The 26,252-nt window shown below is 39.2% G+C and overlaps 2 protein-coding genes across 2 annotated transcripts in view; both read left to right on the top strand.

The window, feature by feature from the left end:
• The window catches only part of pds5b (PDS5 cohesin associated factor B), a 28,440-nt gene extending 12,700 nt beyond the window's left edge, over positions 1-15,740 (top strand). Inside the window, exons 9-35 of the mRNA XM_033977963.2 lie at positions 832-947; positions 1,641-1,735; positions 2,009-2,154; positions 2,901-3,052; positions 3,788-3,901; positions 4,177-4,258; positions 4,365-4,413; positions 4,500-4,639; positions 5,143-5,258; positions 5,369-5,474; positions 6,464-6,624; positions 6,930-7,053; positions 7,127-7,285; positions 7,358-7,426; positions 7,689-7,825; positions 7,903-8,026; positions 8,241-8,445; positions 8,511-8,625; positions 8,724-8,856; positions 8,931-9,050; positions 9,162-9,224; positions 9,296-9,438; positions 9,524-9,584; positions 13,372-13,766; positions 14,164-14,244; positions 14,736-14,823; positions 15,051-15,740. Coding sequence (XP_033833854.1) covers positions 832-947; positions 1,641-1,735; positions 2,009-2,154; positions 2,901-3,052; positions 3,788-3,901; positions 4,177-4,258; positions 4,365-4,413; positions 4,500-4,639; positions 5,143-5,258; positions 5,369-5,474; positions 6,464-6,624; positions 6,930-7,053; positions 7,127-7,285; positions 7,358-7,426; positions 7,689-7,825; positions 7,903-8,026; positions 8,241-8,445; positions 8,511-8,625; positions 8,724-8,856; positions 8,931-9,050; positions 9,162-9,224; positions 9,296-9,438; positions 9,524-9,584; positions 13,372-13,766; positions 14,164-14,244; positions 14,736-14,823; positions 15,051-15,083 — 3,327 coding nt within the window. The 3' untranslated portion in view covers positions 15,084-15,740. The remainder of the gene's footprint in view (positions 1-831; positions 948-1,640; positions 1,736-2,008; positions 2,155-2,900; positions 3,053-3,787; positions 3,902-4,176; positions 4,259-4,364; positions 4,414-4,499; positions 4,640-5,142; positions 5,259-5,368; positions 5,475-6,463; positions 6,625-6,929; positions 7,054-7,126; positions 7,286-7,357; positions 7,427-7,688; positions 7,826-7,902; positions 8,027-8,240; positions 8,446-8,510; positions 8,626-8,723; positions 8,857-8,930; positions 9,051-9,161; positions 9,225-9,295; positions 9,439-9,523; positions 9,585-13,371; positions 13,767-14,163; positions 14,245-14,735; positions 14,824-15,050) is intronic.
• Positions 15,741-17,329: 1,589 nt separating this feature from the next.
• On the top strand, positions 17,330-26,237 carry kl (klotho). The gene is made up of 13 exons (XM_033978416.2): positions 17,330-18,065; positions 18,530-18,960; positions 19,509-19,588; positions 19,750-19,912; positions 20,002-20,107; positions 20,817-20,966; positions 21,423-21,658; positions 22,026-22,221; positions 22,537-22,715; positions 23,705-23,812; positions 23,898-24,003; positions 24,086-24,212; positions 25,839-26,237. Exons 1-13 carry the CDS (start codon positions 17,346-17,348, stop codon positions 26,171-26,173), a joined length of 2,937 nt encoding a protein of 978 aa, XP_033834307.1. The 5' UTR covers positions 17,330-17,345; the 3' UTR covers positions 26,174-26,237.
• Positions 26,238-26,252: the final 15 nt, after the last annotated feature.

Raw genomic sequence — 26,252 nt, 5'->3', positions numbered from 1 at the left:
ACTTCTTATCTGGGTTTGTTCCCAGCGGAGGAATACTTCACCACCACTTGAGAGCAATCCTCTCTAAATATGACTAGATATTAATATACAGTACACAGATTGCACCATTGTTGCCATAGGCCAGGTCTAAAATTGTTTTATAAAGCTTTCCATTGTAACACAAATACAGATGCTGCTGTTGGTACATTTACCAACATTTACTAAACGATAGACAATTCATTTAGAACTTAATTATTGGTTGTTTTGAATAGATGGGAAGATGATGGCATCAACTTAAAGTATAATTTTGAAATAAAAGGGTAGATGTTTCATATATTCTCCCAGCCTTTTTAGGGGTGCAAAAAGTTGCCTCTATTTTAGCTGACTTTCCTGTTTATGCACAATTGGTGGATGTATAGCACTAAAAAGCTTTTAACCTTGGTTCTAATAGTTGTTTTGATATGGTCTATAAAAGCATTTGTGAGTCACATTCTAGCAGACTCCTCCCTTCTATTACTCAAGTTTTAGGCAAAGCTATTATTCTGAAATGTCCAATGAGTGTTTTCTTTCCTCTGTTTTACCTAAGGCTGTATACTGACAGATGCTTTTTTAAATAATTTTATTTTCCCCTTTGGCTAGTAAAACAGCATTTATTAGTTTTCAAATACCATATTTGGTTAATAATGAATTTAATTACACCAAGAAAGAAACTCTGTTTTTATCAATACAGCATAGGTTAAGGTAAGTAAGTACAGCTGATATGTTGAAACAAAGCCCTGTTAATGACAAAATGCTTGAACATTACAGGGAAAGCTTATTGTGTTATCATAATAATTTTATTATTTTCTGCAGAGTAATGACAATGATGAGCGGCTGCAGGTGGTGAAGCTTTTGGCCAAAATGTTCGGAGCCAAAGACTCAGAGCTGGCGGCGCAGAACAAACCTCTATGGCAATGCTACCTGGGGAGGTGAGTCCTGCTGCTCAAAACATCAACCTATCAAAACAATATTTCACCGATCAGAGTGCTATGGAGCCATTACTTCCATTTATGTAATCTAACCTAAATGAATACAAATAAGTACACTTTCAAAATAACAGTATTTGTTTCTTTCTAAGTGTATTTCTTATTTATGGCTTTTAACAATTGGCACGTTTTTAGGTACCATAATATAGTAAAAGAAAAATTAAATTCTGTCAACTGTACAAAACTTTATAGATACAAGGCAGTGCCCACCAGCAATCTGACCAGTACTGAAGAAGCGGTTTGGATGAGCAGCCAAACATCTTCACAATAAAACTTTTGTCCAGTTGGAAGAATTTATTTTTTCTTTTGCCATAGCTCATACCTGGACGACTGAGGGATTACGCAGACTACCACAATAAATCAACAAAAGGAACAATATACTACTCACTGCGAGCAGATTCATTCATAAGATGATATAAAATTGTTTTTGGAACATTTTGGTGTCAGAAATTGGCCTTGGTTTTCATTCTGCCTCATTTGGCTGCTTCTAGCACAAAATGTCTCTTTGTGCACAATATTTGTGCCAAACTATGGCACATAGTTTCTGCTGAAGGAAAGGTGTTATTGTGATGTGTGACAATAGCCTCTAAACCTGTACATTTGAACAAGCAGCATTTTTTTTTTTTCTTTCTTAAGGTTTAATGATATCCATGTTCCCATTCGACTGGAGTGTGTAAAGTTCGCTAGTCACTGTCTAATGAACCACCCAGACCTGGCAAAAGACCTCACGGGTAAGACACCTCAACATAGGCCGGGAATGTCAGAGGTGGATAGAGCAACAAAAATGTAATGGTGACGTGTTGTGTGAACTCTAATAGTAGGATATTGATATGGGTAAAGATAAAAATATTACATATATATTTTACCATCAGGATGCTTGAAATACTTAAATTTACGTGTTGACTAAAATCACTAAATGTAAAAGATTGTGGGCAACTCATTATTCCTCATCTGGTTCATATGTGCTGCTCCTCACCACATCTAGTATCCTCTTTCTTTCCCAGAATTCCTCAAGGTCAGGTCACATGATCCAGAGGAGGCCATCCGCCATGATGTCATCGTCTCTATAGTAACCGCAGCCAAGAAGGACCTGTCTCTGGTCAATGATGCACTGCTCAACTTTGTTAAAGAGAGGACTCTGGACAAGCGGGTGAGTGCTTCTATCAGGCCCTTGAAAAATGAATTGATGTGTTTCATTTTAGGATAATAGAAAAAAATGTATAAATTGGCTTGTTTCACACCATAATCACTGTTAATTCATAGGTTTCAACTTCAGTGTATAAGTGTCATTTCAAGGACATTTCACCATTCCACTGAGCAAATATTTAGCTAATTGCTATGGCAATGTCACTTTGAAACCTATAGACTGAGATTCTCAGAGTGTTTTCTTCCCTGGCTGCCTCTTGCATGTTTAAAAATGTTTTCTTTGCCTGCATGCCCTTGCAGAGCCTTCAGAAGTGCCAGTTTTAAATGATGACTTAATAAAAGATTTTGCCTTATTTCCAGTTGTACACCTCTAAAGTTTGTATTTAGTGTTTTATAGTGTATGAATGTGAATGTTAATGGAGTTTTGTGCAAAGTGACTAAGATTGTAAGATTGTATGGTTGAAAATTGTATTTAAGGCCTGATCATTGTTTAATGTAAATTTTATTGTTGTTGTATTTTTGATCCCTGTGACCCTGACCCGTGGGACTACGGATGGAAATTAGCCGTATGGCTACAATCCAGCATGTTTACATTTGTGCTTTTGTCATGTATGTTCATTAACATGCACTGTCCCAATCAAATAAACAAAAAATAATAATAAAAATGTGCATAAATGGTTGAATACAGATCTTGATACTTGCAGTTTACAGGCGCTCACATCCTCTGTCTATGTCTCTGTCTCCACTCAGTGGCGTGTTCGTAAAGAGGCCATGATGGGGCTGGCGTCAGTCTACAGGAAGTACTCTCTGAATGGAGAGGGAGGGCGCGAGGCATCCAAGCAGATCTCTTGGATCAAAGACAAACTGCTGCACATCTACTACCAGAACAGCATCGACGACAGGTGTGCCCCTGTACAAATAACACTTCAGAATTAGTTTGTTTTGAATATTTTATCTGGCAGTTATGTATGATGCTATAAAGGTTTGTTTTTTTTGTTTTTTTAAAGGTTGTTACAAATAAATGTAAAACCCTTAGTTTTATTAAAATCTTATATTATATTTTTGTGTAACTGTTATTACCAAGCTCATTGTGCATACAAGAATAATCTACTACATTGTTGCGTATTGTCATGCTCTGAGTAAGTGACAGAGGAATAATTACCCTTTAAAAGCAGATAAAAACGATACTGCATGCATGCATCTTTTTTTAAATTTTTTTAAATTCCTGATTTAAAATATTGTGTGATATGATTTCTTTGCATATTTTCCACCTCTGTAATAAATTATCCTATAAAATAGAAATGTGTATGTGGGTTAAAGGCACCATGTTCTTGTCTGATGTGTCTTGTCTTGTCTGGGGCGCATTATCTTACATCTTCTCCCATTCACTGTTGTTTAGAATTCACCGTTTGACACACATCAGTCCAGGACATTTGGAACTGTCCTTCAGTGGATATAAATACTTAAAGTAATTTTATGACTAGAATCACAATTTCAATAAAATGAATTGGTTCTTTTAAATCCACCATGCCCACCAGTTTTTCAATTTTCTTTCCACTGTTTAATGAAGCTCATATTTATTATGATTTTATGACCAATTTCAATCATAAAACTGATGGTAAATCTTCTCCTTGTAGGTTATTGGTGGAGCGAGTCTTTGCTCAGTACATGGTTCCTCACAACCTGGAGACAACGGAGAGGATGAAGTGTCTCTATTACCTTTATGCCACTTTGGACACTAATGCAGTAAAGTACGTTTTAGCAGCTGAAATAAGGGTTTTACAGAACATAATGGCTTTCCAGAATTATTTATTGTTGAGTTATGTAGTATGCAAGCAGTAGTACTAATTTACATAACATTAACATGTACAGAGGAGGGATGGTGAATACCGGTATATAGGTAGAATGATAGTTAGGTTACCTTCAGCAAAATTTAAGAGATTCATGCATTCAGTGAAGGATATGAAATGTATTGAAATGTTAAAGAGGTTATCATTTTGTTGAATGAATGCTTCCATTTTTGCAGGGCTTTGAACGAGATGTGGAAATGCCAGAATATGCTAAGGCACCATGTAAAAGATCTGCTCGACCTGATCAAAAAGCCCAAGGTAAATGAATTTCACAAAAATCTGCACAAGTGATCATCTTTATGCGTTTAGAGTGTTCTTTTGTGTGTGTGTAAAATATGTAATTGCTGCATGTTAATCATCTCAGTCTGAAGCATCAAACAAGGCGGTATTTGCCAAAGTCATGGTCATCACAAGTAAGTTAAATACCCACCTGTATTGTAACATTAACATTAAAAACTTGGCACACCTATTAAATGTCTCTTGCAATTTGTGTCCATAGGGAACTTGCCAGACCCAGGTAAAGCCCAGGACTTTGTGAAGAAGTTGGCCCAAGTTTTGGATGATGATGAGAGGATCAGAGACCAGCTGGAGACCCTGGTCAGTCCATCCTGCTCTTGCAAACAGGCAGAAATATGTGTGGTGAGTAACGTACTGTCCTGTTATGAAATGAGTTCACACAAAAAATCATATTTAATTATGACTTACTATGTAACCTTTCTGGTGGAGGCTCTGCAGTATGCCATTAAACGTATCCATCTTTCATTTCACCTTGAAAATGATGCATGCTTACTGTGAGCAGGGCTGCCTCTCCATAGGTAGACAAGGTTAATGTAATCTAGAATATTCAAAGTCACCGGTGATTTGCTTTCCAAAGAAGTTACATAGTTTGCTTGAATATGTAAACATTTTATTACAGTATTCAAGAATATTAACTGTTTTTAACTTTTAAGTTTGAAAGCGTAGTATATTTATTTATAAAAAAAATGTAATGGTGAGTAAATTGACAGCATTTTGAATGGTGCCTAATCTACATTGGTTATGTAAATTGGCTCTTAATACATTATAAGATCATTCTATAAACTTGGATCATAGAGTGATTGAGTGATGCTCCTGTTCTGAATATATATTTTGGTAATTTTCAGAGAGACATCACCAAAAAGCTCGGCAGCCCCAAACAACCAAGCAACCCATTCTTGGAGATGGTCAAGTTCCTGTTGGAGCGAATCGCTCCAGTTCACATTGACACAGAATCCATCAGGTATTTAGCCACAAACTATTACACCATTAAAATTAGATTTTTGTTTTTTGTTTAAAAAAAAACCAACAACAACAAATTAATAACTAATTTGGGTCTTTTGTTCTATTCAGTGCTTTGATTAAACAGGTGAACAAGTCTATAGAAGGCACAGCAGATGATGAGGAGGAGGGTGTTCCTACTGAAGAGGCTATCAGAGCGGGACTAGAATTGCTCAAGGTGAAATGATGCCCTACTTGTATAAAGGAAAAATGCTTGACACTTGACAATTCATTCCTAAATTTCATCTTGGTTCATTAAGGGTACATTCGCACTTGCACACACACCACATGATTGAACCAGGTCTACATAACGTTTAAACTGACCTCAATCCAGGACCACACGAAGTGTGAACGCACCCTTATCTTAATTGTTCTGCTTCTGAACTCAACTTGGATTAGCACTTGTTTTCTTTAAGCATAAAAAGACATTTCTATCATTTTACAGCCTTTTGTACAGCTTTACAGACAAGGGCTGCAAAGCGTGCTATAAAAACACTTGTCTTCCATAATGGGCTTATGTTGGTGCTCCAGAGGCCTTTTATTGTAAATAACCATCTGTAGCTCTGTCAGCTGTGATTAAATACAGTGTGAAACTGAGAAGGCAAATGACACAAAGAACAACAGAATGTGATTGTGCATTTGAGCAGAATGCCTCCCTGTGGTTTTCCCCTTAGTTTGATTTGTACAGGTTTATAGAGAATGTAATGACATATTTGAAGCATAAACACGTCAAATGGCTTGTAGACTTGTATACAAGTTTACAACTGTGACCATTTCTCCCTTGACAATAATAAGGAAATGCATATAATTTATCATAATTGGGCTTAATACAAAAGATTAAACAACGTAAGTAAAAGGATAGAAAAATCAAATAAGTTGCAATCCATGAGTCTTATTTTAATGTGTTGATGTATTGGATTGTAATAACACAATTGTAACAAACACTTAATGAGGTGCACTTCAGACACAGCTTACTAAAGATAATACTTAACTACAATCTGCATAAACTACAATATAAACACAAATCAACTATGGGTGGTAAAACAAAAATCAGGTACATGATTAAACAAAAACACTGTACATAATAAAACTATAAATAAAAATTGGATGGACTTTTTTATCCTAAGTCCCTTTCATTAAACCAGCTTGTCTTGTTTCTTGAATCAGGTGCTGTCTTTCACTCACCCGGTTTCGTTCCACTCTGCGGAGACATTCGAGTCTCTTTTGGGATGTCTGAAAATGGACGATGAGAAAGTGGCTGAGGCTGCGCTGCAAATCTTCAAAAACACAGGCAGCAAGATGGAGGAAAGCTTCCCCCACATCAAATCGTAAGTTTGATATAAGTTATTTAGATAATTATCCTTTCACAAAATAATTTTGTAGTTTGTACTTTTTTTATTCCTCTTGTAATGGTTGTAAAAAGTAGCTTCTTAAAATGTTATTTAACCATATTTCAGTCTTAACCACTGATGCAAAAAGATAGAGGGAAAGACATAGACATAGAGAGATAAAAATACAAAACGCAGTGTGATTAAGATGGTAAATTAAAATCTGTTCAGTGTTCATTAAAATGTCTTCAATATTGTATTGCCCATTAAGCACACAATGATTACTTTCCCTTTGTGCCCCCTAGTGTTTTGTTGCCTGTACTGCAGTCCAAGGCAAAGAGAGGCCCCCCACGTCAGGCCAAATATGCCATCCACTGCATCAACGCTATGTTCACCAATAGAGACACACATTTTGCACAGATCTTTGAGGTAAGCAGAATACGACACAATAGTGTTTGCCGTATGCCATAAATGTAATATTAATATTTTAGTTCCTCTTCAGCCCCTACACAAAGGCTTGGATCCTGCTAATCTAGAGCAGCTTATAACACCGCTCACCACTCTGGGACACCTGGCACAGCTCGCTCCGGAGCAGTTTGCTGCACCACTCAAATCTTTAGTCGCAAATTTCATCGTGAAGGATCTGCTCATGAATGACAGGGTACATACATCCTCTCATTACAGATGTATAACATTAGAAAGAATTTGATAATATGAATTTTTTTCTTTGTAGATCCCAGGCAAAAAGACGACTAAACTCTGGGTACCTGATGATGAAGTGTCCCCTGAGACTCAAGCAAAGGTTAATTTAATGTATTATCCAAAAAGTCATGATTAGTCATCAGCAGCATTCCATTTGAAGAATATTATCAAACTTACTGCATATGTGTATATTATATTATATAAATATATTATATATTTTATTTACACGTGTGTGTGTGTGTATGTATGTGTGTGTATATATATATATATATATATATATATATATATATACACACACACACACATATTTTTATACTTTTTTTATTAACAGTGAGACTAAATATATTGTATTTTGCGTGCAGATCCAGGGCATAAAGCTAATGGTGCGGTGGTTACTGGGAGTGAAGAACAACCAGAGTAAATCTGGAAACTCCACTTTGAGGATGCTCACTGCCATTCTGCACAGCGACGGAGACCTGACCGAGCAGGGCAGGATGGGGTACGCAACTTGGCCTTTGAATACTTTTATGCAAGTGAGTCACTAATACTAACACTTCTGTTTTCATCATCCTGCAGTAAACCGGACATGTCCCGGCTGAGACTCGCCGCAGCCTGTGCTCTGCTAAAACTGGCCCAGGAGCCGTGTTACCATGAGATCATCACTCTGGAGCAGTACCAGCTCTGTGCACTTGTCATTAATGTAAGGATACTACAACTACTGTGGTACTATTTTATTTATTACTACTTCTTACTACTAATTACTAGTACCTTTTCTACTTCCATTATTCATTCTTTTCACTACTTACACTATTTCTAAGTTATTCTATTATTGCTACAATTTACCACTGCTGTTACTGTTACTACAAATTATTTTTCTGCTTAAGGATTTTTCCTCCCTTTTGGTCCACATTTAGGACGAGTGTTACCAGGTACGACAGTGTTTTGCCCAGAAGCTCCACCGGGGGCTCTGTCGCCTGCGCCTACCCCTTGAGTACATGGCCATTTTCGCCTTATGTGCCAAGGACCCTGTGAAGGAGAGAAGGGCCCACGCTCGCCAATGTCTGGTCAAAAATGTCAACATCCGCCGGGAGTATCTTAAACAACATGCTGCTATTAGTGGTAAGGAAAAAAGGCTCAAAATGACTGTAATTTCACTTGGATTCAAATCTTTTATTTGTTTATAGACAAGTTGTTTTCCCTGCTACCCGAATATGTTGTGCCCTATACCATCCACCTTTTGGCTCATGACCCAGATTATGTCAAAGTGTCAGACATTGAGCAGCTAAAAGAAATTAAAGAGTAAGTAATGTCAAAGAGCATTAAACATGTGTCACCCTATTGGTCAGAAGACAACACTGCTAACATGCTGATCTGTGAAATTTGTTTTTTTGGTTTAGGGCTCTGTGGTTTGTCCTTGAGATCATAATGGCTAAAAATGAGAACAACAGTCACGCCTTCATCAGGAAAATGGTAGAAAACATAAAACAGACGAAAGATGCACAGTCGCCTACAGATGCCAAAACCAATGAGGTACAGGAAATATAGATGTATTTATTAATTATTTACAATATATTGTAATAACCTTAGTTTATTCTGTGCTGTAGAAACTGTACACTGTGTGTGATGTAGCAATGAACATTGTTATGTCCAAGAGCACCACATACAGTCTGGAGTCCCCAAAAGATCCTGTGCTCCCCTCACGCTTCTTCACCAAACCAGACAAGGTTTGTATCTCTGAAGGAGAAAATTACAGTTTTGTTCATTACAGGAAAATCTATTCGTAGATGCTTCGTTGTTATGTTTAATAATAACAAGCGGTTGCTTTTGTTTTTCAGAATTTCAGCAACACAAAAAATTACCTTCCTCCAGAGATGAAGTCCTTTTTTACACCTGGAAAGGTAAATTGTAACAAAGGTTTTATAAGATTTTTTTTCCCATATAATCAAAAATACATTTTGTTGTCATCTAGCCCAAGTCAGCCAATGTTTTGGGAGCTGTGAACAAGCCTTTAGCGTCGGCTGGAAAACAGCTGAGTAAAGCGTCTCGAACAGACACCGGCAGTAACGATGATTCCTCGTCAAACCCAGCATCCCCGAACCGTGGCAAGGCCAGGTAAGAGATGTGACTGTTTGTGAGAAAGTCAGATATGCTGCATATTTTACAGTAACTAGACACACTGAAAACAATATCTTTACAGGCATGACAGCACGGAAAATGACCACAGTGAAAATGAAGATTACGGCCTTAACAGTGACAAGGTAATGATTTATTTGGCAGACCCATTTATGCCCAAGCTTCAACTTACTGGCTGATGTCTTGAGATGTTGGCATCATGAGGAAAGAACATTATGTATAAATACTGAACCATCTATTTTGTGAAGTGCAACAGTCCCTCTTGCAGCAAAACAGCCCCACAACATGTTGCTGCCACCCCCGACTTTCACAGTTGGGTTAACCCTAACCCGTTTAGTCTGATTTCATGGCAGACAGTTAGAAAAAAGCGTCTTGCGTCTTGTGTCTTTTTATGTAGTGTTCAAAACAGAAGTCCTCCTAGTAGGCACCCCATCCACACTCTCCAAATCTAACAGCTTCTCAATCAACATCAACAACTCAACTATCCATCTTTCCCCTCAGGTCAACAGTCTGGGTGTCATCCTCGACAGTACACTTTCCTTTCACTCACACATCAATAATGTCACCCGGTCTGCATATTTCCACTTACGCAATAGCTCTCGTCTTGGCCCTTCCCTTCCCTCCTCTAGTCCACAGCACTGTTCCCTCTAAGCTGCGCGCGTGCGCAATTGCGCACTGCTGACACGGTCTCCGCGCACAGAAAATCGAACCGGAGTTGAAAATAAAATAAACACACAACAATTCATTCTGCGCTATTTTCAGTGTGAGTCAGTGAGTGTGACCGGTGACGAGCTGCTCCAGCCAATTATGTTATTCACATACGTATTTGCGCAGTTTATCAACGTCATTGACAGGCGTCCTCATGCGCCGCTACCAGAGTTTTAGCCGATGTGGCCGACGTGGGCCGTGTCCCAATTCGCCCACCTGGCCTTAGAATCACCATTGGAAGGGCGATTCGAAGGGCAGTTACGTAATTTCCGGTGCGACAAGGGCTGTCCCATTTCAACCCACCCTACTGAATGCGGCCGAAAACCTGCCCTTCCCTTTGCACCGTTTCCTTGGAGATCGGACGTAACCGAAGCGTGCATCCGTGCACACTTCACGCACTTCTATATCCCATCATGCACCGCGGCTACGCAAAAAAGAGAAGAAAATGGAGTCCACTGCGCAATACACGTTCAAATGTTCGTACTGGTTTACCTCATCTACAACAGTGTGACATGAAACTTTTAAATCTGAATAAAGATAAGTACAGGCCGTGTGTTTGATGATTAAAAAGGAGGAGAGTTACATGGAATAAAGGAATGTGCAGTTATTGCTAGACAATAAGAGACATTATTATCATGAGAAATTATTATTGCAATAAGAATAATGTAAGAATGTTCGTTTCTATTGTAAGCGTCAAAAACCAAGAGACTGAAACGTAAAGTCAGAAGAGTTTAATGATCCACACAGGTAATGTGAACAATGAAGCAACGGACTCTTAGGAAAGGACAGAAGAGAGTCCTGAGATGTGCACAAAATCTTCATGTGTTAACGTGTCATTTACCTTCGTGTTAGTAAATCAAGACACTAGCTTGATGTAGCGCTGCACTGCTAGAAAATACCTTATAATAATCAAATGAAAAGAACTGGCACGACATAGAAGGGAAACAGTGCCCTCTACTGTTATTAAAGTGGTGTAGCCACTGGCCAAAATACCGAACCATTAAACTGCAATATCCCACTATATGTACAAATAATCAGTGTTCTCTGGTTTATAGACTATGAATGTAAAAATTATATTGTTACCTCTGTCTCTGTTATTACGTTTTCACAAGGTATATTTTGTTAAAGTTATGAAGTAGCTACAATTGAGTAAAAAAATCACCTCAAACGTTATATTTGCCTATTGATATTCAATCTAAACAGAAAGAAACGGCTGTGACGACGACATCTTGACTTTTCTTCTATTAAATAATAAATCATTAAAAATAACGCACGTAATGTGCGTATCGTACGCTCAAAGACAGCGGTGGAAGTGCGGTCCGTGGTGCAGACCTGTCCCATTTCAGCAAGATGGCGGCTACACTGAGGAGGGCAGATTCTCGACCGGAACCTTCAAACTACGCTTTGAAGAGTACTTCGAAGGGACCCTTCAAAGGGTGCATTTGGCGAATTGGGACACGGCCGTGGACTGAAAACTCGCTAATTATTCTAAGTGTTTAACCCCTTAACGTTCCGACGGCCCGCCCTCGGGTAAGATTCGCGCGTACGGACGCGTAATTTCGTAATTTCACGCACCGTTTTGCAGCAGTTTTTCATTTTAAACATGACGAAACGGACAAAACAGGAAGTACGCGACCGAGGACACTGTGGATGTTTGTACAAGTTAAACTAAGGACACAATGACAGAACTAAGGACACAATGACAGAAGTCGGTCCGAGCGGGACTCGATCCTCCAACCTCTGTCACAGAATGACTGTCACATGTACAGTGTATTTTTAGTTTCCAGTGTGTGTTTGTTTACATTTTGAAGTGTGTGTGTTTGTTCACTGTTTGTAGTGTGTGGTTTGTAAATATATATTTATTTTGACCCATACCACTTGTTTTGAATATATTCTATATACAAATACACATTATATATTGTCTTTTGATATGGTATGTAAATGTACAGTAATAGAGCAGCTGGGTGTGCAGATAGATTCCTCTCAGTGTGTATTGGTCATTGAATACTGTCACTAGTTTATGAGTTGTAAAAATCAAATGATCGTGTCATATACTGAACAAGAGTTACTGGACTGTCTCCCAGAGCACAGTAGGACAATCTCACTCAGTGCACAGCAAAAGCTTCACACAATGGCTTATACTCATAATACAAGTCAGAGCTTTACCATAAAAATGTTAACTGTAAACTCCAATGCTGAAAACACATGTATCTTAGTTTGGTTGGAAGCTCATGTTTTGACATAGTTAAAATAAAATATAATTCCAATAGCATTAACATACTACACAGGTCATGAGCAAGAGTTTTGCCATTTTCATTGTATAAGTGGCTAAAGCACTTAATTAAACGTCTTATAACAGAAATGTAAATGCGGTAATTTTATTTTTTTAATAAACCATTTAACTTGGATGGATGCGATGCAACATGACCACAGTGCGCACGTCTGATGTTGCTCACAGTGGTCCATGGGACCGCTCAGGGAGTTTGTGTTTGCGCTCAGACTCATGAAAAATTAGAGGGAACATTGGTCCACAGACTTGTAACTTCCCACATTGATTACTGTAACTCTCTTCTCTTTGGTCTCCCCAATAAATCCCTCCAGAAACTGCAGCTCCTTCAGAACTCTGCAGCCCGGGTCATAACACGGACCCCCACTATCCACCACATCACCCCCATCCTACAACAACTCCACTGGCTCCCCATAAAACAGAGAATTAACTTCAAAATATTAATTGCCACCTTCAAAGCAATACACAACCTAGCCCCTTCATACATATCTGACCTCCTCCACATTACTGCGCCTGCCCGCATTCTCCACTGCTTCTCCTCTCTCCAGCTCACTGTACCCTCTGCCTTTGGAACTCTCTCCCTCCTGATCTCCACAACTTAGACTCTCTTCCACTCTTCAAATCCAGACTCAAAACTCACCTGTTCAGACTGTCCTTTCTCTTGTCACACATCTTTAATCAATCAGTTTTTTGTTATGCTTTATTGTATTTGTATGTTTTTATCTCATTTTTATCTTGTTCAGTGTCCTTGGGTGTTTTCAAAGGCGCTTATAAATAAAATGCATCATTATTATTATTATTATTATTATTATTATTATTATTATTATTGTATGTAAACTTCTGGTTTCAACTGAAGTTAAAATTCTTGCAATGCTGTATTATCCACTGACCAACATCACTGTCCATTTTCTCCAAAGGACATGGAGAAGCCACGCGGCCGTAAACGTGGCATGACTTCCAGTGACGACACAGACGGCAAACCAAAACGTGGCCGAAAAAAAGCAGTAACCTCAACAACCGAGCCCGAAGACCTGTGGGATGATGACACCAGACCAGAGGACGAACAGAACAGCCCTCCCAAAAAACGCAGAGGACGGCCCCCCAAGTCCGCTTTGGCCAATCAGGACTCTCCGCCAAAAGGGAAGAGGGGTAGGAAGAAGGCAGCTCCTCCACCTGAGGAAGAGGAGGATGAAGAAGAGGAAGAGGAGAGAGACGAGGAGATGGAGGAAGAAGAAGAGGAGGAGGAGCGCAGCAGCGATGTAGAAGTGAAGAGCAGAGGGCGCACCACAAGAGGCCCCAGACGGTCACAGGGGTAAGGAAAATGTACTGTGATTTTTATTTTAGTTTTTTGTGTGATTTATGATGTTACAATTTCAGATGGAGACGGGTTTTCAGGATCAATGAGATTTTTTATTACAAAAAAAACATTGATCATTGGTGGTGGTTGATCCAGCATATTATGCTTGTGACCGGCCACCATAGCCCATTATAGCACTACTGCTAGTCCAAAGAAGTTTTATCTCATTATTGCATCCAAGTACCGGTAGATGGATGTTGAGCTTTGTTTTTGAGTCATGTGAATTGGCCAAGTAATTTCTACCATATTCCATCATTCTTTGATTGAATACTCACTGCATACAGCTACCATAATTAATGTCATTGTAAGGCGGGTATTTGCTGTATCTGATGTGCCTGTCTATGATTTACAGGTCAGATTCAGCAGAGTCCACTCCACAGAAGAGAAGAGGACGCCCACCAAAGGCAGCACAGCCAGCAGCAAAGAAGCCAGCGTAAGTTACAGTGCTTTTATGTATGTTTAATGCAGTTTAGAGGCATGCATTTTGAAGGGAAAAAAGGGCTTTTCTATCAACAATCAATAGTATTATCTGTTAGAGACAGATGATTTTATATTAGGGTTCCTAGCAAATAAAATTAGGTGATGTCTTTTTTTAATTTATTTGATGGTGTACAGTAATCAACATTACTGTAAATGTAGCAGAATTGATCAAAAGGCTATTTTTCATCCGTTGTCACTGGACAGATATTAAACTTTATAGATATTAGATATTCAATTTTTTTTGTTAATTGTTTACCTAAAACAACACGGTTAGACAGCATAATAGAGTAAGAGCAGGGCAATACATTAATACCTAGTTAACTACAGGGTACAGGAGCAGTACCGCACAGTTGCATAAGGTCAAACTTTTTTCTTTTTTTTTTTTATAAATTAACTGAAATATTGACTAACTATCCTGATTAAATGTGTGTGTCTTTGTGGCAGGCGTGGTCGAAAAGCAGCAGCTAAAGATGACTCTGAGGAAGAGGAAGAGGATGATGATGAAGAGCAGGAAGATGAGCCAACACCAAAGGTAGAATGTTACATTATGTTGCTCAATATTACGTACATCTGGATAACAACATACAACAAATAATCATAAAATACAGCATTTATTTAATTTAACCTCAGTTTTGTCCTTGTAGATTTCAGATACTAAGACAAAATCTCAGTGAGACAATCCTGGTTAAAATAAAGGTTTTACATTTATCTGACATGTATATGGCATAAGTAAAATCTGACAGTCACTTTTCCCTACAGGGTCGCAAGAAGGCAGTGGGCCGGAGAAGATGAATCTCCGTCAGCACCAGCACAGGAAGAGCTTCTTGAGGTCACTCTTGTAGGAAAAGACGATACGAACATTACAAACTTTTTAAACTTTTTCATACATTGACGCTCCAACTGTTACACAACTTCACACTCTAGCATTCGCCATCAGTATCATCCTGCGCTGTGGGTTGTTGCATTGTGTTGCATTGTGCTGCCATTCGCCACATTAAATAGAAAATCTTAATGGAAAAACAAAAAAAAGTCATTTGTAAATAGTCTCTTATGTCTGTTTCCTGTTCTGTTGTTGTTGTTCGTTGCTGACTGGGGAGATGCTGTCAAGCCTTATTTGCCTATTTTGATTCAAGTGCTCCATTTGAAAGCAATATGTCAAATTCCCCCTTCTGTGTTCTATTTTAAGAGATTAATCTTTTTGTGATGTTAATTGTGCATTTTACACTTAAAAAGCCCTTGCATTTGTTTACAGCTCTGTATATTAAAGCCTTTTTTACCATGTATGAAATGTCCAAATGTAGAGTTGAAAATCGTAGCGTGCCTGTCATTTTTTAGGTTAGCCTGACGTCATGCGCAGCTGTGGTTGTCGTAGTGTGTCACTGCTGTTAAACTTGGCTTCACATCCACCCAGTCAGGCCTCTGTTGTATCAATATAATTCTCTATAAAAACGTATGCGTTTCTCCTTATTTCCTTCAGGTGAGTTTGAACCGAGGGCCAGTACTGCCCCTTGTTAAGAGTGCAAAGACATTGAAATATAAACTAATTATAATAAGAGTTATAAAATTATTGGAGATATTCATACTTTTTAAAAGGAGTTATTGTAGTTATGGTTTAGTTCAGAGGGGTATTGCTGAAAAAAAATAATATTTTTTTTTGAGTAATTATGCACTGGCAATTAGCGTCTAATGTTTTTAACCTCCATAAAAGGGTATCAACATTCCTCCTCTGCTTGTGCCCATTATTGTAGTGTAGCAGTTCATTTTGAATGTGAAGTTTGAGTGCAGCTCAGTGGAAAAACGCCCACTCCACACGTTTAGGCACTGCTTATGAGCCATAACCGCTACAAACCACTGTTGTTTACATGCAGGTAGTGTTAATGAACTTTAACTTTTTTCAGTTTTAGTTGTATTGAGACTAGTATTTATGCAGTATTGAAGCAGTGTATATTCTGGATCCCAGGTAAACTCCACACAGAAATATCTGGCCATCAAACCAATGGCCTTGGAAATGTAGTCCAGTTTCCCCAGTACATCTTTAGATATTTATATATTCAAGAGAGGACCTGATGTTTCTAAGCAACAGGTCTCAGCCGGAGAACAGGAAGTGAAGATGACAGAACGTACAGAGCTGTTTGCATAAGTTTACCACCCTGAGAAGAGGTGACTACTGCCCACCTGTTGACAATGTGTATTTTTCTCCTGCAGTGATAAGATTATGTGACAGAAAACAATAGAGCAGTTAGTAAAATTGTATTATAGGAGCGTCCTGCACCTGAGGATTGTGCATAAGTAATGACACATACCGGTTAGTGAGTCAATGAGTTGATGACTTCAAAAATATATATCACAATTTCCATCTAGACATTTTATTATTTATTTTGTTAAATTAAATTTTAAATGGATTATCTTAAAATATTTTGTTCAACATAAAATAAATAAAAGTAAAAAGGTCATTTCTTTCGGGTATCCCAGGTTTACCCAACATTGTATGTGGCCCCCATATGTCTGTGCATGGGCTATGTTTGGGCAGTTTGTGTGAGTCCCAGTTGGGTTTGTGGGACACTGAGCGGAGCAGTGTAGTCCAGTGTGAGAAGGACCATGGGTGGAAAATGTATATGACCCCACTAGCCAGTTATATCAGATTTGGTTTGGGCCTCATTTAAGTGAAATTACACTATATTAAGATGTTAACTAACACAAAAGACTGCAAAGTTGGTTTTATTAATATTGCATGCTCGGGTTTGCATGTTCCAGGTTCCCAATTACCTCACAATTTAAAATAATGACTGAATGTAGTTGATGCCTTACTTTCCCCTCACAGTGTTTATAAATTGTGTTACTCCTCTGTGCTGTCCCTGTGGCACTGTCCCCTGGGAGCGATTGATCTGTGTCGGGACCTCAGCCTGGAGACCACGGTGCGTCAGGTGCTCTGTGTCTAATCATTAACCATCTGAGGAGGTCCTCAGCTGGCTCCCCTCACCAGTGGTCACAATATGGACAGACCGCTGGACAAACGGCTCCTCACTCAGACCTGAAACCTTAGAACACATCACAATGGGTGCACTTTGGCTTATGTGCGTAGTAGCCAGTGTTTGCACCAGGGTCAGTGCCAAACCCAGCTCTGGTCTGAAGACATGGGGTCGCTTTAGTAAGCTGCCGTACCCGGGGGACAAGGCCTTTCTTTACGACACCTTCCCTGAGGGGTTCGTGTGGGCAGTTGGCACGGCGGCGTACCAAGTGGAGGGCGCGTTTGAGAAGGACGGGAAGGGGCTCTCCATTTGGGACACTTTTACGCGCGGTGGTAACAGGCTGGCGACAGGCGACGTGGGCAGTGACAGTTACCACAACGTACAAGCAGACATCCGGGCTATACGACAGCTGGGGGTCACCCACTACCGTTTTTCACTTTCCTGGGCGCGCATATTCCCCAACGGGACACGGGGCAGCCACAACGAAATGGGCACCAACTATTACCGCACTCTGATAAAGAAATTAAAGGAGATCCGCGTGCAGCCCGTGGTGACGCTCTACCACTGGGATCTGCCTGAGCACTTGCAGCACACTCTGGGAGGATGGACCAACCCGCACATAGTGGAACTTTTTAAAGATTACGCAGATTTCTGTTTCCACACGTTTGGGGATGATGTGAGGTATTGGATCACTATTGACAACCCGTTTGTGGTGGCCCAGCACGGGTACGGGACCGGGGTGGTGGCTCCCGGGATCAAGAACGATCCGGACCTGCCGTTCAGAGTGGGGCACATCCTGCTGAAGGTGAGAACATATGCACTCCTAAATAATAATGATCAGTATTCCTAAATTAAGTTTTCCCAGAATCTAATTATCATACTAGACCTGGACAAACAAAATCTTGTTTTTACTTTTTATGGAACAGTCTGCATGGAGAAAGTCAATCACTATACTCTAAGGACCCTGATCAACTTGGGTGACAAATAGATTTGTTGGGTATTTGGTAGCCTACAGTTATTTAGCCTCATTCATTCAGTGTGTGGTATACAGGTATCAGCAGAACCTTTGATGGTGAGATGCTTCTTTATCTACATATCTGTATGTTATCTTTGTTATCTTTTTTTTAAATGTGGTGTCAATTTAATTTGTATTATTGTCTTTCTTTTTAGTCTGTGCTGGTTTAGAACACATAGCCCTTGAAGTTAGTGTGAAAAGCTTGATAATGACTCAAACTCCTTATCCTCATCTTCTCCTGCCTCTTGTCTCAGGCCCATGCTACTGTCTGGCACCTGTACCACAGTCACTACCGGCACCGTCAGAAGGGCCGTGTGTCCATGGCGTTGGCATCTCATTGGATCAAACCCAGCCGGACACGCCGAGAGAGCCTGAGGGAGTGCCAGTGCTCCCTGGACCATGTCCTGGGCTGGTTTGCTCGCCCTTTGTTCACAGACGGAGACTATCCCCCCTGTATGAAGGAGCGGCTGGGGTCCAAACTGCCCTCTTTCACACCTGAGGAGAGGGATTTCGTCAAAGGAACGGCTGACTTTTTTGCCCTTTCTCATGGAGCTGCATTGAGTTTCCAGCTCATCAACGACAGTCTCAAATTTGGACAGCAAGAAGATCTGGACCTAAGGATGCTGCTGTACTGGGTCAATGCAGAGTATGACAGGCCACCCATATTTGTGGTGCAGAGTGGTTGGTATGTTGGGTTGTATATCTTAGAACCAGAAACTTGTGGTTTGATCCCAGCTCCTTCCATTGCATACTGTCATTGACACATGGAACATGTGACAAATTATTTATTTCAACTCATCACTCACTTGCTTCTTGCTGCCCTGTAGAGTTTCACCCCATCTAAGGCCCATAGTTACTTTTGGAATAAGCTTCAATAACATTATATATAAGCAAATTAAAATAAGCATTTTAATTTAGTTTAAGTAGAAACAAAATTTTAAACATGGGGTGGGCATTATCTTGTTGATAGTCAAACAATATTTTCAATTGCGTTCAAGCCTAACACTAAATGTACATGGGAATGAACTGATTGTGTGTTGACCTTCTGTAGAATGATAAAATATAAACATTACATAAATAAACATTACAATGAGAATAAGTATGTAACTTAACCAACAGGATATTGTTAATCATTGCTGCTTTTTGATATTGTTATGCGAGTAGAAAGTGGTACCCGTTCATCTTTATGTGTTTGCGTTGATTTTGAAATGCCTCTGTCGCTTCTCTACACAGGTATGTTCTCGGCAACACCAAGACTGAAGACCCCAAACACATGTACTACCTCAAAAGGTTTATAGCCGAAGCACTGAAATGTTAGTAATACTTGTATGTACTGTATTTTATTTAGAAATATATCATTTCTATTCTTTTTTTTATATTTATGTTTTTGCTTGTTGTACATTTCCAAATAGGTTTTCATTAATTATTCATATCAGAATACTGATACATGTTTTTGTGCATCTTTCTATTGCAGCTATAGTCATTGATGGCGTGAATGTGATTGGATACACAGCGTGGTCCCTTATTGATGGTTTTGAGTGGTATCGGGAGTATGGGATCAGACGGGGGCTTTATTACGTTGACTTCAACACTCCTGACATGAAGAGAGAGCCAAAGACATCTGCTACTTTCTATAGGTTTTTAACTACTACAATTGTGAAATATTATTAAACTCCTTTATTTTATTTTTTTCCAACCTTTATTTATTTCTTTATTTTTCTTTTAGGACAGTCATCCTCAGAAATGGTTTTCCTGAACTTCCAGAGAACAGACCAGCTCAAGGAGTCTTCCCGTGTGACTTTGCCTGGGGAGTCTCTGCCAACTCCATCCAGGTATGTGGTGCTCAGAGCAATCAGTATGGGCAATCAGTGTGCCTCAGTGGTAGAGCTACAGCACATACGCACCTGTCTACCTTAGATTGAGTTGAAGTCTCTTTCAAATCTCTTAAATATTAGGAGAATACAGCTATAAAAACATTAATATACAGTTTTATTATGCTTTTGATGTGAAAACTGAAGCAAGTGTTTAACTGCTAAACAGTGAGATAAAAAATCAATACCACTTTATAATAACTACACCTTGTTTAGTTTTAATAAACCATGAACATAGACTTTTATTTATAATGAACTAATAGTTACTTAAGGGGTAGTGGTATTATTCAAGTAGTTAGTTCTTAATAATAATATAGCCATATTTTATACCTTACCACTTATTTAAACCTGGAGATATTCTATAGACCTGGTTTACATGTGATACTCGAGAAGCCAAATCTTTCCTTGCAAGTTAAAGAAAACAGCCCTTGTCATTACTGTATTTGTATGAGCTACCTTTACTAATGGTACAGTGTTTAGGTGAAAGTCCAGTTTTGCCTCAGTCCTCACCATTAAAGCTCTTTAATCATAAACTTGCTAACCTCATATTGTCTCCCACCCAAGACCAGCTCGTTCTATTGATTTGTCCCATTTGAACTATTCTGCATATTTACATGCTGTAGTGGAACTGAATAAGGCCTGGCCTGCTCCTCTCTCTCTGTAAGCGCAGGTGGAGACAGTGCCCAGTCAGTTTGCAGACCCAAGTGTTTATCTTTGGAATATCTCGAACAACGGAGAGCTCATCAAAATGGAGGGTCTCATTGCACCGCCTCTCAGAAGAGCTGTACACTGTGCTGACTATGCTACCATCAGACAACAGGTAAAACAATCCTGCTAACGTAAATATGGAAATAAATGTGTAATCTAGACCTCCTATGAAATGCATGTAATTCATTGCCAAAATTCTTCCTCCCCACAGGTAAATCCAGTTAATATACAGCCCAATTTCACAACAGTCCCAAAATTGAAACAGATAACACAACATTAAAAAACACAAAAATATAAAACTTCTCCTCTTAAGGAGATTAATAGGATAACAATTACCCTTACTATGTACAAAACTCTACCATTGTGTCCACATGCAAGACACCCATTGTTTTCTCTAGTCACTGCAATGGAGTTGGTTGAGTCAGGAAGAGCATACAGCATTAAACTTCACTGCAGCAGGAGTGCAAGTGATGACAATAAGTTAACAATGAAAAATACTACACGCTTGCTTCAATAAGTATTATGATAATGTAACCACAAAATGTACCCTCTTTAATCTGTATTTTAGGTGGAGGAGATTCGTCAGATCGGTGTGAACCACTTCCACTTCTCCCTGAACTGGTCGGCCCTGGTTCCTTCAGGGGATGTGTCCCATCCAAACGACACTCTGCTGGGGTACTACCGTTGCTTCACCCGCCAGCTGCTGCAGGCCAACGTCACCCCTGTGGTCACCCTGTGGCACCACACCAGGCAGAGAAGCAGCCTGCCTGCCCCGCTCAATAGTGCTAACAAGTGGCTCAACATGTCAGTGCATACAACACTAATCCATTTATTTCATTTTGTAGAAGTAGTAGGTCTTCGTACTGGACAACAAAACAAATTTACAGCTAAAACGAAATACATTTTTTGATTGATGAAAGATGTTAATTGGAGAATTGTGCATTACAGGAGATTTGTTATTTATGATCAGATTTGTTTGTGTATAATTTAAAATACAAGGGCGTGTTAATTACAAATGAACAATTAAAAGAGCAACTTGTAATTAATTCAGAAAATAAAAACAAAAATCCTTCGCTGTTGCTTGAGTCTGCACTGATGTAGTATGTAGATGCTATATTTCACTGAAAATCTCTATAAACTTTTCAGTGAACTGTACACATTTGGATTTTAGGAAGACCCCTGAGGCATTTGCGGACTATGCCAGGCTCTGTTACAGAGAGCTGGGGGCCCATGTAAAGATGTGGATCACTTTGAATGAGCCCAACGATGAGATGGTGAGCTACCAAGAGGGCCATCAGATGCTCCGAGCACATGCTTTGGCCTGGCGCGCCTATGACCGCGAGTTTAGACAACTGCAAAAAGGACAGGTGAGGAGCTTGACATTATTATACATAAAACCAATCAATATAGTGAGGTCTAATGTAGTGAGTGTATATTACAGTTTCAAATACTATATGATTATAGTTGAATTAAACCAGGCAGCCAATATAAAACTAGTATTTGGAGTCAAATGAACCAAAACCATCGAGAAATTAAACCCAACACAATTTCATTTACAGCTGTAATTGGACATTTATTGGACATTTATTACAAACTTCTTCTCATATGGCCAGTGTAGTATATGTTTACCAATATATTAGCATGTGATTCAAATAATTGTGCTTTTCATGTCTTATTCTCAGGTGTCTTTGGCTCTTCACATGGACTGGGTGGAGCCCGCCTTCCTGTTCAGTCGTGAGGATGTTGAACCGGCTAAAAGAGTGTTGGACTTCCGCGTGGGCTGGTTCACAGAGCCGATCTTTGGCAGCGGAGACTATCCTATGGGGATGAGGAGCTGGCTGCGTCAGCTCAATTCAGTCAGGTACAAACTCTAAATGTACTGTACAGTTACTGTTTAAACCACAGACAACAACACTGAGAAATATTTATATTGTGTGTCTCTCACATTAGAAACAGGGAATATAAAAATGCTTTATTGATGGTTCATTAACTATTTCATTCTTAGACCGTATGGTAGAGCTATGAAAGGTTTCTGGTGCGTCCGAGACTTTGCCTTATTTATTTATTATTTATTAGTTTATTTCACAGGGACCATGTGCATTAATAAGCATTATCCTAAATGGCTATTTTTCATCTGCTGGACAGATGTCAAAAGTCAAGTCAAAGCTTTAAGTCAATATTAGAATACACAGATATATACAGATGTACAGTAAAAGACATTGTAAAAACATTTTCAAAAACACTTAAAAGGTAGACATGGAATTACATCTTCATGATTCAGAGAGTATTAAAAGCACATTACTGAGAATGATGACAGGTTTGATTATTTAAAAGCCACTTCCTCAGGTGTATTTTAATGTAGTGTATTATTTACGTGTTGTATGTGACCATTTCACTGATGATCGCCTTGTGGTGAACCTTCCACTAGAACAGTTAGCTTTAACCTTTAAAACTGTCAGTACAGGTTAGCTATCCATACTATCCAGGGATACATCACAGATGTATTTGGATTACATATTACAAGATAAAACAATCCAACTACTTGTTTGTAATGGAATAAATACAGTTTATATTACTTACAGACAATAAAAAGAACAATCTGAGTCACTCTAACTACATTAAAAAGTCCTTTATTATAAAAATGGGACTTGCCTACATGTTTCAGCTGCAGGGCATACATGAATAAAAAGATGCCAGATGCTTTTAAATAGACAGGCAACCACATGACTGGTTGATCCTGTAAAGCACCTGACCTGGTCAACTGAAGCATTCTGATTTACAATATAACCGTTTATAGTATATTTGCAGAGAGTACATGTTAACAGTGTGTAATATTGTGCTTTTCCTAAGCCTTCCTGTGTTTAATGAAAGGGATAGACAGCTGGTCAACGGCACGTATGACTTCTTTGCTATCAGCCACTTCAGTACCAAACTTGTAACTCATGCCAAAGAAGACTCGTAAGATTTTATTTCTTATCAAAGTACTATCTGCTATTTAGTAATCATGATAGTTAAAATGCTTTTTTCTTAAATGCTGCTGTAGGTACACTTATTCTGCCATGCTAGAAGTCCAACATATGATAGACACCACTTGGATCATGTCCCCAAGGCCAGTGGTGCCATGGGGGCTCAGAAAAGCACTCAACTGGGTAAGAAACTTTTACTTACTATTTATTTATTAACTTTTATTACAATAAAATGATGCAAAATACTTGACATGCTGTTCTATAGGTAAAGGAGCACTACAGTCATGTCCCTGTGTATGTAATGGCCAATGGTGTCCAGGAAGACCCAGCTCATTTCAAAGACAGTTTGCGAGTCTACTACTTGTACAACTATATCAACGAAGCACTGAAAGGTAACAACACAATAATATATTAACCTTAAATTAATATTTGCCTTTTTGTCTTTTGGTCCCCAGTTTTGATAGTGTGATTTATATGAGGGGCTTAATGATTAGACAGGAATTCAGGTCAGGTAAATTATTTTTGAAAAATAGGCCCTTTTGATGTTTTTAGTTCATCAGGAGGTTTAGATAAAGTCCCTATTTCTGCTGTTTGTGTTTCTGGAACTCAGAACATCAGCATGCAAAACATTTTGATAATGTCACATCTAACACTCTCATCAAAAAGCACCAAGCCAATTATTGCTATCTGTTACGGATTTGAGCTTCAATTTTAATTTGATTAACTACCCATTTAAGACAAAGGTGAAGGAGAGACAGGTCCTCCTGGACAGAGAACTTGTCTGGAAACAAAAGTTTAATTTGGAAATTGAGTTCAATAATACAACTCAGGCCAAAGATCAGGCCCATCAGGAGATGCAGCAGGAGTGGCAGGAGGTACTCATAGAGAGAGGAAATATCTGGAAATGACAGTTGGACAACCTGCAGATTGAGTTTGATGAAGCAGATCAGGAGAGATGTGCAAACCAAACAAAACCACTGAAGCCAATGAGGAGATGAAACAGGAGTGGGAGGAACGTGGATGCTCCCTTGAGAGAAAAAAAGGTCTGGAATAGAAAGTTGGAAGACCTGCAAAAGGAGTTTGATGAGGCTCTCTGCGGGCTAGAGAGGAACATTTGTTAAAGACCAGTTCTTCTGAGTCCAGTGGAAAAAATAGCAGAGGCTCAGGTTGAGGTGGCCAAAACTGAAAACAAAACACCAGATGATATATAGAAGCTTCCCTGACCAGTGCGGACGAGCCATCACAACCAGATGTTAAACCTGAGAATCAAATGATCCAAAATATAATAGAGGCTGGAGCTGAGTTGCTTCAGACTGACTAGGACAATTTCTCACCAACCCGGCAGATGAGTTAGTCTAAGCCAATGAAGAGACCATTGAAACAAGAGCACAGGCAGAGGTGCCTCAAACTGATCCAGCATCACCGGATGATACAGAGGTTCCCCTGACCAGTGTGGTCGCGCCACTCCAGAACAGAAACCCAAGAATTAAAGGGGTCAAAAGAATCCTAAAATTAAAATTAGTTGTGGATTCTGAGAGTTCCTCCATCCCAGCAGAGGGAAGAGAGGAAAAATATAACCAGAAAAGTCTAAAGGAAAAGAGCAGAACTACAGACAACCAGAGCCCAAACCAAAACCTGAGAAGAAAAAGGCCATGATGTAAACCTTTATGTAAAAAAGCTAATCTATACACTTAAAACACGACAGATTGAACTGTATATTTGTACCATTTACAATTATCTAAGTACATATCTATAGCAATATAAAAATGTTTAATTCCACAGTTGCTACTCCAAAGCAGAGACACACACACACAGAAACACACATTTGCATGGGCCTGGTCATCTGAATCCTTAGAAACTTTGATCAACTGAAAGTCATCTTTTCTGATTATGATGTGCTGTTGACACATACATAGATGGTGCAAATTTTGGATTTCAGAAAATGTATATGCAAGTTTTTACTTACTTATACAAGTCCATACTATATGAAATGTCTTGATGTGTTTTTGTCTTGCCAGCATACACACTGGACGGTGTAAACTTGAAAGGTTACTTTGCCTATGCCCTGAGTGACCAAAGGGACCCTGGATTTGGATTATATGGCAACATACAGGAAGAGGTTATCATCAAAGCATCTCTGTCCAATTACCGAAACATTATCCAACACAACGGCTTCCCCATACAAGGAACGGATCCCCAGCAGTGCCCTGGGGTGCCTCAGTCCTGTGTGAGCTGCCAGGTCCTATCAAAGAGGCCAGTTTTAGGCTTCCTCACTCTGGTGGGGTCAGGGATGTTGATTACACTTGGTCTTATCATTTACTACACTGCTAAGAGACACAAAGAAACCTACTAACCTAAATATGATGCGTCGTGTTAACTAGTCCTGGTCAAAGCACTTATTAATGCAGCTATTTACTGTCTGCTTTTGTTGT

The sequence above is a fragment of the Periophthalmus magnuspinnatus genome, chromosome 14 (assembly GCF_009829125.3).
Source record: "Periophthalmus magnuspinnatus isolate fPerMag1 chromosome 14, fPerMag1.2.pri, whole genome shotgun sequence".
Classification (NCBI taxonomy): Eukaryota; Metazoa; Chordata; class Actinopteri; order Gobiiformes; family Gobiidae; genus Periophthalmus; species Periophthalmus magnuspinnatus.
Note: the sequence above shows the minus strand (reverse complement) of the source record. Positions and strands in the feature narration are given on the sequence as shown.